The 19,958-nt window shown below is 36.2% G+C and overlaps 3 protein-coding genes across 6 annotated transcripts in view; 1 reads left to right on the forward strand and 2 right to left on the reverse strand.

Moving 5' to 3' along the window:
* Window positions 1–8,194, reverse strand: part of ube2o (ubiquitin-conjugating enzyme E2O) — a 34,183-nt gene extending 25,989 nt beyond the window's left edge. For 2 of the 3 annotated variants that reach the window (XR_015710757.1, XM_087787206.1), the window contains exons 1-2: window positions 7,926–8,194; window positions 4,495–5,130 (exon numbers count right to left, since the gene is read on the reverse strand). Coding sequence is in view for 2 of the 3 variants with exons in the window: in XM_087787206.1 (XP_087643332.1) it covers window positions 4,495–4,857 (363 nt within the window). In the remaining variant the exon portion in view is untranslated. The remainder of the gene's footprint in view (window positions 1–4,494; window positions 5,131–7,925) is intronic. The other variant, XM_087787218.1, reaches the window with a different exon arrangement.
* Window positions 8,195–9,153: 959 nt separating this feature from the next.
* Window positions 9,154–11,801, forward strand: aanat1 (aralkylamine N-acetyltransferase 1). The gene is made up of 3 exons (XM_087792030.1): window positions 9,154–9,334; window positions 9,400–9,554; window positions 11,147–11,801. Exons 1-3 carry the CDS (start codon window positions 9,172–9,174, stop codon window positions 11,450–11,452), a joined length of 624 nt encoding a protein of 207 aa, XP_087648156.1. The 5' UTR covers window positions 9,154–9,171; the 3' UTR covers window positions 11,453–11,801.
* A 470-nt stretch (window positions 11,802–12,271) lies between these two features.
* Window positions 12,272–19,958, reverse strand: part of LOC148087335 (inactive rhomboid protein 2-like) — a 48,217-nt gene continuing 40,530 nt past the window's right edge. For both annotated transcript variants that reach the window (XM_087787238.1, XM_087787230.1), the window contains exon 18: window positions 12,272–13,310. In XM_087787238.1, coding sequence (XP_087643364.1) covers window positions 12,879–13,310 — 432 coding nt within the window. In that variant the 3' untranslated portion in view covers window positions 12,272–12,878. The remainder of the gene's footprint in view (window positions 13,311–19,958) is intronic.

Consider the following 19,958-nt stretch of genomic DNA (forward strand, 5'->3'; position numbering starts at 1 on the left):
GACTCGCGATGCGATGTATTCGACTCGCGATGCGATGTATTCGACTCGCGATGCGATGTATTCGACTCGCGATGCGATGTATTCGACTCGCGATGCGATGTATTCGACTCGCGATGCGATGTATTCGACTCACGATGCGATGTATTCGACTCACGATGCGATGTATTCGACTCACGATGCGATGTATTCGACTCGCGATGCGATGTATTCGACTCACGATGCGATGTATTCGACTCACGATGCGATGTATTCGACTCACGATGCGATGTATTCGACTCACGATGCGATGTATTCGACTCACGATGCGATGTATTCGACTCACGATGCGATGTATTCGACTCACGATGCGATGTATTCGACTCGCGATGCGATGTATTCGACTCGCGATGCGATGTATTCGACTCGCGATGCGATGTATTCGACTCGCGATGCGATGTATTCGACTCACGATGCGATGTATTCGACTCGCGATGCGATGTATTCGACTCGCGATGCGATGTATTCGACTCACGATGCGATGTATTCGACTCACGATGCGATGTATTCGACTCGCGATGCGATGTATTCGACTCGCGATGCGATGTATTCGACTCACGATGCGATGTATTCGACTCGCGATGCGATGTATTCGACTCGCGATGCGATGTATTCGACTCGCGATGCGATGTATTCGACTCGCGATGCGATGTATTCGACTCACGATGCGATGTATTCGACTCACGATGCGATGTATTCGACTCGCGATGCGATGTATTCGACTCGCGATGCGATGTATTCGACTCGCGATGCGATGTATTCGACTCGCGATGCGATGTATTCGACTCGCGATGCGATGTATTCGACTCGCGATGCGATGTATTCGACTCGCGATGCGATGTATTCGACTCGCGATGCGATGTATTCGACTCGCGATGCGATGTATTCGACTCGCGATGCGATGTATTCGACTCGCGATGCGATGTATTCGACTCGCGATGCGATGTATTCGACTCGCGATGCGATGTATTCGACTCGCGATGCGATGTATTCGACTCGCGATGCGATGTATTCGACTCGCGATGCGATGTATTCGACTCGCGATGCGATGTATTCGACTCGCGATGCGATGTATTCGACTCACGATGCGATGTATTCGACTCGCGATGCGATGTATTCGACTCGCGATGCGATGTATTCGACTCGCGATGCGATGTATTCGACTCGCGATGCGATGTATTCGACTCGCGATGCGATGTATTCGACTCGCGATGCGATGTATTCGACTCGCGATGCGATGTATTCGACTCGCGATGCGATGTATTCGACTCGCGATGCGATGTATTCGACTCGCGATGCGATGTATTCGACTCGCGATGCGATGTATTCGACTCGCGATGCGATGTATTCGACTCGCGATGCGATGTATTCGACTCGCGATGCGATGTATTCGACTCGCGATGCGATGTATTCGACTCGCGATGCGATGTATTCGACTCGCGATGCGATGTATTCGACTCGCGATGCGATGTATTCGACTCGCGATGCGATGTATTCGACTCGCGATGCGATGTATTCGACTCGCGATGCGATGTATTCGACTCGCGATGCGATGTATTCGACTCGCGATGCGATGTATTCGACTCGCGATGCGATGTATTCGACTCGCGATGCGATGTATTCGACTCGCGATGCGATGTATTCGACTCGCGATGCGATGTATTCGACTCGCGATGCGATGTATTCGACTCGCGATGCGATGTATTCGACTCACGATGCGATGTATTCGACTCACGATGCGATGTATTCGACTCACGATGCGATGTATTCGACTCACGATGCGATATATTCGACTCACGATGCGATATATTCGACTCACGATACGTTTAACTCACGATGCGATATATTCGACTCACGATACGTTTAACTCACGATGCGATATATTCGACTCACGATACGATATATTCGACTCACGATGCGATATATTCGACTCACGATACGTTTAACTCACGATGCGATATATTCGACTCACGATACGATATATTCGACTCACGATGCGATATATTCGACTCACGATACGTTTAACTCACGATGCGATATATTCGACTCACGATACGATATATTCGACTCACGATGCGATATATTCGACTCACGATGCGATTAACTCACGATGCGATATATTCGACTCACGATACGTTTAACTCACGATGCGATATATTCGACTCACGATACGATATATTCGACTCACGATGCGATATATTCGACTCACGATACGTTTAACTCACGATGCGATATATTCGACTCACGATACGATATATTCGACTCACGATGCGATATATTCGACTCACGATGCGATTAACTCACGATGCGATATATTCGACTCACGATACGTTTAACTCACGATGCGATATATTCGACTCACGATACGATATATTCGACTCACGATGCGATATATTCGACTCACGATACGTTTAACTCACGATGCGATACGTTTAACTCACGATACGATATTTTTAACTCACGATGCGATGTATTCGACTCAGGATGCGATATATTCGACTCACGATACGATACGTTTAACTCACGATACGATATTTTTAACTCACGATGCGATGTATTCGACTCACGATACGATATATTCGACTATAACTCACCAGTACAATTCAATATACAAGTCTCAACAGCAGCTGGAGTCACTGTATCCTCTCGTCCTCAGTCATTACCAGGATCTTATTCTTCGTAACTGCGGAGGACGTAAGTACTGCTGCCATCTAGAGGCACATTGTCTCATGAAAGTTCCAGTATTAATATGTTAATAAGAAAAATGCAATCATGGAAATACATCTTGTTGAGAAAACATGTCATTAATATAATATGAAATACTTTATATTCAAATATAAATAAATCTGAACTTTGATCAATGTTGTCACGAGTCAGAGTTCAACGAGTCACGAGTCAGAGTTCAACGAGTCACGAGTCAGAGTTCAACGAGTCACGAGTCAGAGTTCAACGAGTCAAGAGTCAGAGTTCAACGAGTCACGAGTCAGAGTTCAACGAGTCAAGAGTCAGAGTTCAACGAGTCACGAGTCAGAGTTCAACGAGTCACGAGTCAGAGTTCAACGAGTCAAGAGTCAGAGTTCAACGAGTCACGAGTCAGAGTTCAACGAGTCACGAGTCAGAGTTCAACGAGTCAAGAGTCAGAGTTCAACGAGTCAAGAGTCAGAGTTCAACGAGTCACGAGTCAGAGTTCAACGAGTCACGAGTCAGAGTTCAACGAGTCACGAGTCAGAGTTCAACGAGTCAGAGTTCAACGAGTCAAGAGTCAGAGTTCAACGAGTCACGAGTCAGAGTTCAACGAGTCACGAGTCAGAGTTCAACGAGTCACGAGTCAGAGTTCAACGAGTCACGAGTCAGAGTTCAACGAGTCAAGAGTCAGAGTTCAACGAGTCAAGAGTCAGAGTTCAACGAGTCAAGAGTCAGAGTTCAACGAGTCAAGAGTCAGAGTTCAACGAGTCAAGAGTCAGAGTTCGACGAGTCAAGAGTCAGAGTTCGACGAGTCACGAGTCAGAGTTCGATGAGTCACGAGTCAGAGTTCAACGAGTCAAGAGTCAGAGTTCAACGAGTCACGAGTCAGAGTTCAACGAGTCACGAGTCAGAGTTCAACGAGTCACGAGTCAGAGTTCAACGAGTCACGAGTCAGAGTTCAACGAGTCACGAGTCAGAGTTCAACGAGTCAAGAGTCAGAGTTCAACGAGTCAAGAGTCAGAGTTCAACGAGTCAAGAGTCAGAGTTCAACGAGTCACGAGTCAGAGTTCAACGAGTCAAGAGTCAGAGTTCAACGAGTCAAGAGTCAGAGTTCAACGAGTCACGAGTCAGAGTTCAACGAGTCACGAGTCAGAGTTCAACGAGTCACGAGTCAGAGTTCAACGAGTCACGAGTCAGAGTTCAACGAGTCAAGAGTCAGAGTTCAACGAGTCACGAGTCAGAGTTCAACGAGTCAGAGTTCAACGAGTCAAGAGTCAGAGTTCAACGAGTCAGAGTTCAACGAGTCACGAGTCAGAGTTCAACGAGTCACGAGTCAGAGTTCAACGAGTCAAGAGTCAGAGTTCAACGAGTCACGAGTCAGAGTTCAACGAGTCACGAGTCAGAGTTCAACGAGTCACGAGTCAGAGTTCAACGAGTCACGAGTCAGAGTTCAACGAGTCACGAGTCAGAGTTCAACGAGTCACGAGTCAGAGTTCAACGAGTCACGAGTCAGAGTTCAACGAGTCACGAGTCAGAGTTCAACGAGTCACGAGTCAGAGTTCGACGAGTCAGAGTTCAACGAGTCACGAGTCACAGCTCGATGAGTCATGACTCAGAGCTTGATGAGTCAAGTGTTTTGAGGTCAAGGGTCATAGGGTGGAGGTCAGGGGTCACAGGACACTGTTAGCATCACCAGCTGACATGAGGCTAGTTAGCATGTGTTGCTAAGATGCTAGCTCAGTAGCTCAGCTCACATCAGGTCCAGATCCCTACCTTCGTCTCCCGGAGGTCCTGCTTCCCTCCATCCGGGTACCACTGGACCCGCACGAACCCGCGACCCAGAGTCTGGCTCGACGAGTCCACGGCGCTCTCCGGGTCCGAACCTCCTCCTCCTCCTGCCGCCGCCCCTGGCTGGCTGGGACTCTCGTCCAGGTCCGAGTCCGAGTTGAACTCCTCCTCGCCGTGGATCAGGCGCACGAGGCCGAAGCGAACCGAGCCCCGGTACCGTCCAGAGACCAGGTCGTGCGAGAAGAGCAGCCGCTGGGATCCGTCCGCGGGCTCGGAACCGGGGCTGAGGCCCGGCGAGGCGGGCGGGTCTGCGGGAGGGTCTGCGGGAGGGTCTGCGGCCTCCATCATCTGTCAGAGATGCTGGTTCTGGTTCTGGTTCTGGTTCCGCGACGATGACGCTGGAGAACCTGGAGCAGGAGGCGCACGTGCTTACGTAGCGACGCTGCGCGGGTGACGTCACACGTGCGTCGACGTGATGACGTAGGAGCGACGAGGATCCAGAAGGTCCAGAAGGTTTGGTTCCGAACACGAGACTCACTTGATTTAGTACCGAGTGAGAGACGAGCTTCAAAGCACATGTTGACGAACAAAGACGCTTTTAGTCTTTCTTTTGTGGATCATCTGTGTTAAGAACAAATATAAACCTTTATATAAATATAAACCTTTATATAAATATAAACCTTTATATAGATAATAAATATAAACCTTTATATAAATATAAACCTTTCTATAGATAATAAATATAAACCTTTATATAAATATAAACCTTTCTATAAATATAAACCTTTATATAAATATAAACCTTTCTATAGATAATAATATAAACCTTTATATAAATATAAACCTTTCTATAGATAATAATATAAACCTTTATATAAATATAAACCTTTATATAAATATAAACCTTTATATAGATAATAATATAAACCTTTATATAAATATAAACCTTTATATAAATATAAACCTTTCTATAGATAATAAATATAAACATTTATATAAATATAAACCTTTATATAGATAATAATATAAACCTTTATATAAATAATAAAATATAAATATTTATATAAATAATAAAATAAACCTTTATATAAATAATAAAATAAACCTTTCTATAAATAATAAAATAAACCTTTCTATAAATATAAACCTTTATATAAATAATAAAATAAACCTTTATATAAATAATAAAATAAACCTTTATATAAATAATAAATATAAACCTTTGTATAAATAATAATATAAACCTTTATATAAATAATAAATATAAACCTTTATATAAATAATAAAATATAAATATTTATATAAATAACAAAAATAAACCTTTATATAAATAATAATATAAACCTTTATATAAATAATAAATATAAACCTTTATATAAATAATAAAATATAAATATTTATATAAATAAAAAAAATAAAACCTTTGTATAAATAATAATATAAACCTTTATATAAATAATAATATAAACCTTTATATAGATAATAAATATAAACATTTATATAAATAATAAAATAAACCTTTATATAAATAATAATATGAACCTTTATATAGATAATAATATAAACCTTTATATAAATAATAAAATAAACCTTTATATAAATAATAAAATAAACCTTTATATAGATAATAATATAAACCTTTATGTAGATAATAAATATAAACATTTATATAAATAATAAAATAAACCTTTATATAAATAATAATATAAACCTTTATATAGATAATAAATATAAACATTTATATAAATAATAAAATAAACCTTTATATAAATAATAATATAAACCTTTATATAAATAATAATATAAACCTTTATATAAATAATAAAATAAACCTTTATATAGATAATAATATAAACCTTTATATAGATAATAAATATAAACATTTATATAAATAATAAAATAAACCTTTATATAAATAATAATATAAACCTTTATATAGATAATAAATATAAACATTTATATAAATAATAAAATAAACCTTTATATAAATAATAATATAAACTTTTATATAAATAATAATATAAACCTTTATATAAATAATAAAATAAACCTTTATATAAATAATAATATAAACCTTTATATAAATAATAAAATAAACCTTTATATAGATAATAAATATAAACCTTTATATAAATAATAAAATATAAATAATAAATATAAACCTTTAAATAAATAATAAAATATAAATAATAAATATAAACCTTTATATAGATAATAAATATAAACCTTCATATAAATAAAAAAATAAACCTTTATATAGATAATAAATATAAACCTTTAAATAGATAATAAATATAAACCTTTATGTAAATAATAAAATAAACCTTTATATGGATAATAAATATAAACATTTATATAAATAATAAAATAAACCTTTATATAGATAATAAATATAAACCTTTATATAGATAATAAAATAAACCTTTATATAGATAATAAATATAAACATTTATATAAATAATAAAATAAACCTTTATATGGATAATAAATATAAACATTTATATAAATAATAAAATAAACCTTTATATGGATAATAAATATAAACATTTATATAAATAATAAAATAAACCTTTATATGGATAATAAATATAAACATTTATATAAATAATAAAATAAACCTTTATATGGATAATAAATATAAACATTTATATAAATAATAAAATAAACCTTTATATAGATAATAAATATAAATCTTTATATAAATAATAAAATATAAATAATAAATATAAACCTTTAAATAAATAATAAAATATAAATAATAAATATAAACCTTTATATAGATAATAAATATAAACCTTCATATAAATAAAAAATAAACCTTTATATAGATAATAAATATAAACCTTTAAATAGAAAATAAATATGAACCTTTATATAAATAATAAAATAAACCTTTATATGGATAATAAATATAAACCTTTAAATAGATAATAAATATAAACCTTTAAATAGATAATAAATATAAACCTTTATATAAATAATAAAATAAACCTTTATATGGATAATAAATATAAACATTTATATAAATAATAAAATAAACCTTTATATAGATAATAAATATAAACATTTATATAAATAGTAAAATATAAACATGAATATAAATAATAAATATAAACATTTATATAAATAGATAGATATAAACATATAAATAAATAATAAAATATAAACATTTAAATAAATATAAACATTTAAATAAATAATAAATATAAACATGAATATAAATAATAAAACACGTATATAATTACAATAATAATCTCATAAACATATCAATAATATTTTCAGTAGTTTCTCCTGAAACAACAACATTCTTCTCATCGTCACTAAAATTCTTCTAATCTCTTAATCTCTGCTTCTCGAAAGTGGAAACTCTTGACCTTTGATCCTCAGACGTGATCAACAGGAAGTGCCTGTTTTACCTTAAATCCAGGAATTGAACCGACAACATTTTCCGAGACGTTCCTGAGCCAGATGACGTTTGTTAGGATCTTAAAGCAGCTGAAAATATGAAACATTGACGTTAAAACTTTCATCTTCGAACCTTTGACCTTTGAAACTTTAATAAAGAAAACTTTTCTAAAACATTCCACACTTTAAAGACAAAACCACAGAAGAAGAGAAGCGATGACATCATCGTCAGCGCAGAGATTATAAATAAAGTTAATTCAAAATTCAAACTTCATTTTCAAATATTGAGAAGAAAAAATGGAAAAGTATGAGAAAGAAAACCACGTAAATATAAATAAATAGATTAGATGATTGTAGACTTTAAAATCATTTCATAAAGTTTTGATCAAATAAAGAATTAGATCAATACAAAATTATTAATTAATTTAAATTCATTTTTGCTCACATTTAAATAAATCGAAAAAAGTGTTACTAAAAAAGTTAATATGACTTAATAGAAATATTTAAAAAAGTATACATTTCAACATTTAATTAAATTAAGGTTTAAATCAGGAGAAAATATAAATAAAATATTCACAAATTCATTTAATAATTTTCCTTTACAATGTAAAATCTTGTTAATACGAATTAATAAAGTTATTTTTACAACATTGAACTAATTTAAGGATTAAATCATCGGGGAAAAAAAAAAAGATTTATAAATTCATTTAATAATAATTTAAAACAAAATATTTATATATTAATTTAATAATCATTTAAATAAAAGATGTATAAGTTAATTAAAGGATTTTTTCACATTTCAACGAGTCAAGAAAATGTAAAAACATGTTTTAAAAAACACTAATTTAAGGTTTGAATCAATATTAATCAAATATTCACTGATTCATTTCATCATTTAGAATCTGTTCCTTATTTATTATTTATTATTAATTTAAAATAAAATAATATTTGAAAAACAACACTTGAGTTTGAAATGATCAACACGAGTGATGACGTCATCAACAACGATACCTTAAGACGCTCGCGCTGACACGTGACGTCTCGTGACGCGTCTCACTCTCACTCTTCGTTCTTCCCGGGAGTGAACTTTTCTCACCGGGATCAGGATTAAAGATCGTGCGCGCGCGCGCGGCCCCGAGAGCCGCCGCTATAAAAGCCTGCGGTGCGTTCAGGGACCGCATTGACGCCGCTGGAGTCTGAGTGTGTTTGTTGTTGTTGTTGTTGTTGCTGTGCGGCAGGTCAGGTGTTCGCAGGTCCATGTCTGAGGTGAGCGCCTTCATGAGGCCCCTGAGGCCCCTGAGACCCCTGCAGCTGCTGCGCTCTCCGGGGCCTCAGGGCCGCAGACACACACTTCCGGCCTCAGAGTTCCGCTCGCTGAGCCCCGAGGACGCGATCAGTGTGTTCGAGATCGAGAGGGAAGGTGAGTGAGACACACCTGAGACACACCTGTGTGTGGTCACCATGGCAACTGAGTGCCGCTGTCAGCCTTCATCTCAGTGTCCGGCGAGTGTCCTCTGCACCTGGACGAGGTGCGTCACTTCCTCACCTTGTGTCCGGAGCTGTCGCTGGGCTGGTTCGAGGAGGGTCGTCTGGTGGCTTTTATCATCGGGTCTCTGTGGGACCAGGAGCGGCTCACGGAGGTGAAGAACTTTCCTTCATTCTATTGATTATTGATTTATTCACTGCTTCAATATCTGATCAAATATCAATTTATTCATTTTCATTTCATTCTATTAGTTTCAGGAAAACAAATCTTACTTCAGAGACTTGAACGTGTTTCATAGTTAAAATGTTAAATAAATACATATTCATGGTAAATATTAGTTCTGAGTCTGACCATGAATAGATCTGAGAGCAAGAAGCAGCATTTAAAATGATCCTGAAAGAAACCAGTGAAGAGTTTGAAGCAGAAATGTGATGTGATGTGATGTGATGTGATGTGATGTGATGTGATGTGATGTGATGTGATGTGATGTGATGTGATGTGATGTGATGTGATGTGATGTGATGTGATGTGATGTGATGTGATGTGATGTGATGTGAGTTCTTCTACTAGAGCGGCTCAGAGTTCTGTAGAGTTTAGTATGAACTGCATTAAATATAAATTAATTCAATAAATACATATTCATTGTAAATATTAATTAATTAATTATCAAATACATATTCATTGTAAATATTAATTAATTAATTATCAAATACATATTCATTGTAAATATTAAATAAATACATATTAATTGTAAATATGAATGAATTAAATAAATACATATTCATTGTAAATATAAATTAATGTATTAAATAAATGCATATACATTGTAAATATAAATTGATTCATTAAATAAGTAAATATTAATTGTAAATATAAATCTTTTCAATAAATAAATAAATATTCATTGTTAATATAAATGAATTCATTAAATAATACATATTTATTGTAAATATACATTAATTTATTAAATAAATACATATTCGTTGTAAATGTAAATTAATAAATTGAATAAATACATATTCATTGAAAATATAAATTAATTCATTAAATAAATACATATTCATTGTAAATATAAATCTATTCAATAAATAAATATTCATTGTTAATATAAATGAATCCATTAAATAAATACATATTCATTGTAAATATAAATTAAATAGATACATATTCATTGTAAATATAAATTAAATAAATACATATTCATTGTAAATATAAATTGGTTAAATAAATAAATACATATTCATTGTAAATATTAATGAATTCACGCAACACGCTTAGAATTCATCACAAATAATTTAATTTAATGAATTTATCAATTTTCATTATTTTTAAACTAATTTATTGAAATGTATTTACTGTTCATTTGACTCGAGTCACTTCATCGTTATTGATTTATTTTATTGATTCTCATAATAAACCAAAACTTTTTAATATAAATAAATAAACAAGTTTAACTTGAAACGAACGATTAAAAAAAAAACATAAAAATGGTTTTAAAAAATAAAACCATTTAATGTATTTATTTATCAAACCAACGAGTGATTTTCTTTAAAGAGAAAATTGTTGATCCAAAGGTCAAAAGGTCATCAATGAAAACGATGACGTAAGATCAAAAATAATGATTGACATAAAAAGTTATACAAACATATAGAAAGGTTTAATACTTCATAAAGATTTTAATTTCCATCACACGTTGATTTCGTGACCCCTGTGACCTCCGTGACCTGCGTGACCTCCTCCCCTCAGGACGCCCTGACCTTCCACAAGCCTCGAGGCACGACGGTCCACATCCACGTGCTCGCCGTCCACAGAACCTTCCGTCAACAAGGCAAGGGTTGGATCCTGATGTGGCGTTACCTGCAGCACCTGCGCTGCCTGCTGTACGTGCGGCGCGCCGTCCTCATGTGCGAGGACTTCCTGGTGCCCTTCTACCTGAAGTCCGGCTTCAAGGTCCAGGGCCGCAGCCAGATCACCGTGGGGCCCCTGAGCTTCATGGAGATGGTGTACCCGGTGCGGGGCCACGCCTTCATGCGGCGCAACAGTGGCTGCTGAGGCGGCGGCGCCTGTTGCTGGCGACAGGAAGTCGATTCTGCGGGAAAAAACTTTTTTATCGTTTCGAGACCAACGCGAGTCGTTCGAACTCGGAACCTTTTGTTCGTCAGTAATCGATCTTTTCAAACGTGTAGTTTGTTATTGTTTCTTTGTTGAAAAGTTTCTTAAATGATTTATTTAAAAATCTGTCGTTTTCTAAATATATTTAAATTGAATTTCTTTTGAAAATGTATTTAAAGTTTTTCTTAATTATTTATTCAATTAAAAACAATTTGATGCTCGAACAACAAACACCTTCAACATTTGAAAAGATAAACGCGTCACTGGTCGACTGCGGTGGAGAAACAAAGGTCCCTCCGTGGATCATGTGACGAAGCTTCTGATTGGCTGAAAGTTTCTGTATCTTTTTGCTTTTGTTTGTTTCAATAAAAACATGTTTTTTTTTTCTACTAATTCATTGTTTATTGTGATTTAATTCCATCTCGTCGCCGCCGAACGTTTGTTGTTGTTTTACACAAACTGATGAAGTTTCTTGGAAGTATTTTCCTTGAAAAACTTCTAAATGTTGTTCTGGGAGCAGAAGTTCTGGAGATTACTGCAGTAATCCTGGGCTTTAGCGACGGTCACACCTGCGCAGGAACTCAAGCCACACCCCGCCACAATAAAACCACAACACTTTTGATTAAAGTGAAATAAAGTTTAAATCTTTAATAAAATGTTTCTTTTGATGTTTTTATCGTCGAAACAAACGTTAACATGAATATTTTTATCGTTTTTAATGAAATAAACAAGTTTAACATTAAAAACAAGACAAACTCGAACCTTGATTGACTTTTATTTTACAAAGTGAAACAAAAACAGGAAATAAATATATTATTTTTTCTTGATTCATCAAATACACAAAGTCGAGGCACTTGACAAAATAAAAGATTCAAGTCGAGGATCAGAAGCTAAATCGTGTGTAGAAGCAGGATTGTGTAGCTGTGGTGTGGGTCCATATCAGAGGATTGTGTAGCTGTGGTGTGGGTCCATATCAGAGGATTGTGTAGCTCTGGTGTGGGTCCACATCAGAGGATTGTGTAGCTGTGGGTCCACATCAGTGTATTGTGTAGCTGTGGTGTGTGTCCACATCAGTGTATTGTGTAGCTGTGGTGTGTGTCCACATCAGTGTATTGTGTAGCTCTGGTGTGTGTCCACATCAGTGTATTGTGTAGCTGTGGTGTGTGTCCACATCAGTGTATTGTGTAGCTGTGGTGTGTGTCCACATCAGTGTATTGTGTAGCTCTGGTGTGGGTCCACATCAGAGGATTGTGTAGCTGTGGGTCCACATCAGTGTATTGTGTAGCTGTGGTGTGGGTCCACATCAGTGTATTGTGTAGCTGTGGTGTGGGTCCACATCAGTGTATTGTGTAGCTGTGGTGTGCGTCTAGTCGCGCAGGTCGTTGATGTCGTGGTCGATGTCGTACTTCTCGCAGAAGCTGCTGGTGAAGGGCAGGCAGGTCAGGTGCTCCAGCCAGGACCAGTTGACCGGGTAGATGTAGAACCAGACCACCAGCGAGGACAGGAGGCCCACGTAGACCAGCAGGGAGACCGCGATCAGGATCCTCTTGCGGTACTTGTCGAAGTTCCCGAAGGTGACGTAGGGCAGGAAGGCGAAGGACAGCAACAGGCCGCTCAGGAAGCCGAAGATCTGCGCGATGTTGTCCATCCAGGGCAGGAGGCCACACAGCAGCAGGAAGCCCAGGATCCCCAGCAGCTTCAGGAAGGCTTTCCAGGGACTCTCCAGCATCTGCCAGCCTTGAAAGAGTTCCACGAAGAGACACGCCAGGAGCCCGAACTGAGACGCCCCCGGACCCACCTGGACACATGACCTGGGTGTTAGCGGCTCGGCTAGCAAGAGCTACATTATAGCATCGTGTTTGTAAACATGTCAGTCAAGTGTCTTAAATGATTCAAACATTAAATTGGGAAAACATTAAAAAAAAACAGATGCTAATGCTAACCAATGCTAATGCTAAAGAAACAATGACATGGATAATAGCAGCTCAGCTAGCAAGAGCTACATTATAGCAGCGTGTTTGTAAACATGTCAGTCAAGTGTCTTAAATGATTCAAACATTAAATTGGGAAAACATTAAAAAAAAACAGATGCTAATGCTAACCAATGCTAATGCTAAAGAAAGAATGACATGGATGTTAGCAGCTCAGCTAGCAAGAGCTACATTATAGCATCGTGTTTGTAAACATGTCAGTCAAGTGTCTTAAATGATTCAAACATTAAATTGGGAAAACATTAAAAAAAAACAGATGCTAATGCTAACCAATGCTAATGCTAAAGAAACAATGACATGGATGTTAGGAGCTCAGCTAGCAAGAGCTACATTATAGCATCGTGTTTGTAAACATGTCAGTCAAGTGTCTTAAATGATTCAAACATTAAATTGGGAAAACATAAAAAAAAAACAGATGCTAATGCTAACCAATGCTAATGCTAAAGAAAGAATGACATGGATGTTAGCAGCTCAGCTAGCAAGAGCTACATTATAGCATCGTGTTTGTAAACATGTCAGTCAAGTGTCTTAAATGATTCAAACATTAAATTGGGAAAACATTAAAAAAAAACAGATGCTAATGCTAACCAATGCTAATGCTAAAGAAAGAATGACATGGATGTTAGCAGCTCAGCTAGCAAGAGCTACATTATAGCATCGTGTTTGTAAACATGTCAGTCAAGTGTCTTACATGATTCAAACATTAAATTGGGAAAACATTTTAAAAAACAGATGCTAATGCTAACCAATGCTAATGCTAAAGAAACAATGACATGGATGTTAGCAGCTCAGCTAGCAAGAGCTACATTATAGCATCGTGTTTGTAAACATGTCAGTCAAGTGTCTTAAATGATTCAAACATTAAATTGGGAAAACATTAAAAAAAAACAGATGCTAATGCTAACCAATGCTAATGCTAAAGAAACAATGACATGGATGTTAGCAGCTCAGCTAGCAAGAGCTACATTATAGCATCGTGTTTGTAAACATGTCAGTCAAGTGTCTTAAATGATTCAAACATTAAATTGGGAAAACATTAAAAAAAAACAGATGCTAATGCTAACCAATGCTAATGCTAAAGAAACAATGACATGGATGTTAGGAGCTCAGCTAGCAAGAGCTACATTATAGCATCGTGTTTGTAAACATGTCAGTCAAGTGTCTTAAATGATTCAAACATTAAATTGGGAAAACATTAAAAAAAAACAGATGCTAATGCTAACCAATGCTAATGCTAAAGAAACAATGACATGGATGTTAGCAGCTCAGCTAGCAAGAGCTACATTATAGCATTGTGTTTGTAAACATGTCAGTCAAGTGTCTTAAATGATTCAAACATTAAATTGGGAAAACATTAAAAAAAAACAGATGCTAATGCTAACCAATGCTAATGCTAAAGAAACAATGACATGGATGTTAGGAGCTCAGCTAGCAAGAGCTACATTATAGCATTGTGTTTGTAAACATGTCAGTCAAGTGTCTTAAATGATTCAAACATTAAATTGGGAAAACATTAAAAAAAAACAGATGCTAATGCTAACCAATGCTAATGCTAAAGAAACAATGACATGGATATTAGGAGCTCAGCTAGCAAGAGCTACATTATAGCATCGTGTTTGTAAACATGTCAGTCAAGTGTCTTAAATGATTCAAACATTAAATTGGGAAAACATTAAAAAAAAACAGATGCTAATGCTAACCAATGCTAATGCTAAAGAAAGAATGACATGGATGTTAGCAGCTCAGCTAGCAAGAGCTACATTATAGCATCGTGTTTGTAAACATGTCAGTCAAGTGTCTTAAATGATTCAAACATTAAATTGGGAAAACATTAAAAAAAACAGATGCTAATGCTAACCAATGCTAATGCTAAAGAAACAATGACATGGATGTTAGGAGCTCAGCTAGCAATAGCTACATTATAGCATCGTGTTTGTAAACATGTCAGTCAAGTGTCTTAAATGATTCAAACATTAAATTGGGAAAACATTTAAAAAAAACATGCTAATGCTAACCAATGCTAATGCTAAAGAAAGAATGACATGGATGTTAGCAGCTCAGCTAGCAAGAGCTACATTATAGCATCGTGTTTGTAAACATGTCAGTCAAGTGTCTTAAATGATTCAAACATTAAATTGCGAAAACATAAAAAAAAAACAGATGCTAATGCTAACCAATGCTAATGCTAAAGAAAGAATGACATGGATGTTAGCAGCTCAGCTAGCAAGAGCTACATTATAGCATCGTGTTTGTAAACATGTCAGTCAAGTGTCTGAAATGATTCAAACATTAAATTGGGAAAACATTTTAAAAAACAGATGCTAATGCTAACCAATGCTAATGCTAAAGAAACAATGACATGGATGTTAGCAGCTCAGCTAGCAAGAGCTACATTATAGCATCTTGTTTGTAAACATGTCAGTCAAGTGACTCAAATGATTCAAACATTAAATTGGGAAAACATTTTAAAAAACAGATGCTAATGCTAACCAATGCTAATGCTAAAGAAACAATGACATGGATTTTAGCAGCTCAGCTAGCAAGAGCTACATTATAGCATCGTGTTTGTAAACATGTCAGTCAAGTGTCTTAAATGATTCAAACATTAAATTGGGAAAACATTTTAAAAAACAGATGCTAATGCTAACCAATGCTAATGCTAAAGAAACAATGACATGGATGTTAGCAGCTCAGCTAGCAAGAGCTACATTATAGCATTGTGTTTGTAAACATGTCAGTCAAGTGTCTGAAATGATTCAAACATTAAATTGGGAAAACATTTTAAAAAACAGATGCTAATGCTAACCAATGCTAATGCTAAAGAAACAATGACATGGATGTTAGCAGCTCAGCTAGCAAGAGCTACATTATAGCATCTTGTTTGTAAACATGTCAGTCAAGTGACGTAAATGATTCAAACATTAAATTGGGAAAACATTTTAAAAAACAGATGCTAATGCTAACCAATGCTAATGCTAAAGAAACAATGACATGGATGTTAGCAGCTCAGCTAGCAAGAGCTACATTATAGCATCGTGTTTGTAAACATGTCAGTCAAGTGTCTTACATGATTCAAACATTAAATTGGGAAAACATTTTAAAAAACAGATGCTAATGCTAACCAATGCTTATGCTAACCAATGCTAATGCTAAAGAAACAATGACATGGATGTTAGCGGCTCAGTTAGCATGACCTGATCACGTTTGTTTATTTTTAACATGAGGTTTATAAACATGTCAGACAACAATGCTAATGCTAACAATGCTAAGTTCTTCGAGCCACTGACGAGCAAAGAAACATAAGTTGTTTATTAACTTATTATTAACTTATTATTAACTTAGAAACTAGTGAACTAGTCGTTGGTTACGAGTGTTTCTTCCACAGACGCACAAACTGGATTAACTGTCGACAAGTGTGAGTCCTTGCTACACACACTGGAGTGTGAGTCCTTGTGACACATCGACAGATCAGGACTTTAATCCTGAGGAACACTGTTGTTCTCCTCGGGCCGGGGGTCAAAGGTCGGCTCGTTCTGGACGACACCTGAGTCCTTGAGGTGAGAAGATTAGTGACGTGAAGTGACAGATGGTTAATCTGAGCCTCACGCCGCACAGGAAGTGGGCGTGGCCTAACGACTCGCTCACGACTCGACTCGCTCGTCTGATGACTCGAGTCTCAGACACGATTAGACTCACAACGAGATCACGACCTACATACACACAAGTGTGTAGATCAATGTTGTGTAGATCAATGTTGTGTAGATCAATGTTGTGTAGATCAATGTTGTGTAGATCAATGTTGTGTAGATCAATGTTGTGTAGATCAATGTTGTGTAGATCAATGTTGTGTAGATCAATGTTGTGTAGATCAATGTTGTGTAGATCAATGTTGTGTAGCTGATGGTTGTGTAGATCAATGTTGTGTAGATCAATGTTCTGAGCTGATGGTTGTGTAGATCAATGTTGTGTAGCTGATGGTTGTGTAGATCAATGTTGTGTAGCTGATGGTTGTGTAGATCAATGTTGTGTAGATCAATGTTGTGTAGATCAATGTTGTGTAGATCAATGTAGTGTAGATCAATGTTGTGTAGCTGATGGTTGTGTAGATCAATGTTGTGTAGCTGATGGTTGTGTAGATCAATGTCAATGTTGTGTAGCTGATGGTTGTGTAGATCAATGTTGTGTAGATCAATGTTCTGAGCTGATGGTTGTGTAGATCAATGTTGTGTAGCTGATGGTTTTGTAGATCAATGTCAATGTTGTGTAGCTGATGTTTGTGTAGATCAATGTTCTGAGCTGATGGTTGTGTAGATCAATGTCAATGTTGTGTAGCTGATGTTTGTGTAGATCAATGTTGTGTAGCTGATGGTTGTGTAGATCAATGTCAATGTTGTGTAGCTGATGTTTGTGTAGATCAATGTTGTGTAGCTAGTATCAACTCTGGTGTCATTAAACATCAACTAGTATCAACTCTGGTGTCATTAAACATCAACTAGTATCAACTCTGGTGTCATTAAACATCAACTAGTATCGACTCTGGTGTCATTAAACATCAACTAGTATCAACTCTGGTGTCATTAAACATCAACTAGTATCGACTCTGGTGTCATTAAACATCAACTAGTATCAACTCTGGTGTCATTAAACATCAACTAGTATCGACTCTGGTGTCATTAAACATCAACTAGTATCAACTCTGGTGTCATTAAACATCAACTAGTATCAACTCTGGTGTCATTAAACATCAACTAGTATCGACTCTGGTGTCATTAAACATCAACTAGTATCAACTCTGGTGTCATTAAACATCAACTAGTATCAAATCTAGTGTCATTAAACATCAACTAGTATCAACTCTGGTGTCATTAAACATCAACTAGTATCAACTCTGGTGTCATTAAACATCAACTAGTATCAACTCTGGTGTCATTAAACATCAACTAGTATCGACTCTGGTGTCATTAAACATCAACTAGTATCAACTCTGGTGTCATTAAACATCAACTAGTATCAACTCTGGTGTCATTAAACATCATCTAGTATCAACTCTGGTGTCATTAAACATCAACTAGTATCAACTCTGGTGTCATTAAACACCAACTAGTATCAACTCTGGTGTCATTAAACATCAACTAGTATCAACTCTGGTGTCATTAAACATCAACTAGTATCAACTCTGGTGTCATTAAACATCAACTAGTATCAACTCTGGTGTCATTAAACATCAACTAGTATCAACTCTGGTGTCATTAAACATCAACTAGTATCAACTCTCGTGTCATTAAACATCAACTAGTATCAACTCTGGTGACATTAAACATCAACTAGTATCAACTCTCGTGTCATTAAACATCAACTAGTATCAACTCTGGTGTCATTAAACATCAACTAGTATCAACTCTGGTGTCATTAAACATCAACTAGTATCAACTCTGGTGTCATTAAACATCAACTAGTATCAACTCTGGTGTCATTAAACATCAACTAGTATCAACTCTGGTGTCATTAAACATCAACTAGTATCAACTCTGGTGTCATTAAACATCAACTAGTATCAACTCTGGTGTCATTAAACATCAACTAGTATCAACTCTGGTGTCATTAAACATCAACTAGTATCAACTCTGGTGTCATTAAACATCAAATATAAAGCTCTGAAATCTGGACGAACGAGAGGTTACGAGAGTCCATTATAACGTAATAATGGCTTCACTCCTCCTCCAGCTGTAATCACGCCTTCTTTATACAAGGAGTCCCTCGGAGGTGGAGACCGTGGAGGAGTCACAGCTGGAGTCAGTCGATCAGTTCAAGTTAATCCTGTTAAACGTCTCTAAGAGGCTTGAGTCGTGTCAGTTATTCCTGAAGAAGCAACATCTTAACACAAGGACTTAACACAAGTGTGTGCACTGATGACAACTACACACGAGTTCATCTGCGACACACAACTGATGATCACACACTTTAGCGGGAAATATGTGAACAAACGTCGACACAAACATTAAAAGTGTGTTACTCATGTGAACAAACATTAAAAGTGTGTTACACATGTGAACAAACATTAAAAGTGTGTAACACATGTGAACAAACATTAAAAGTGTGTTACACATGTGAACAAATATTAAAAGTGTGTTACTCATGTGAACAAACATTAAAAGTGTGTAACACATGTGAACAAACATTAAAAGTGTGTAACACATGTGAACAAACATTAAAAGTGAACATGTGAACACAAAGATTAATCATGTTGGACGCACACACAAACACACACACGCGCACACGCACACACATACACACACACAGAAGGTGAAAGTAGGTGAACAAACAGATTATGTTCCAGTGAAAACTAAAGATGCTGACGTGACAAACTGTGTTACTATGGTCTGTACTGTGTGTTACTATGGTCTGTACTGTGTGTTACTATGGTCTGTACTGTGTGTTACTATGGTCTGTACTGT

Source organism: Callionymus lyra, chromosome 1, assembly GCF_982586985.1.
Source record: "Callionymus lyra chromosome 1, fCalLyr1.hap1.1, whole genome shotgun sequence".
NCBI lineage: Eukaryota > Metazoa > Chordata > Actinopteri > Syngnathiformes > Callionymidae > Callionymus > Callionymus lyra.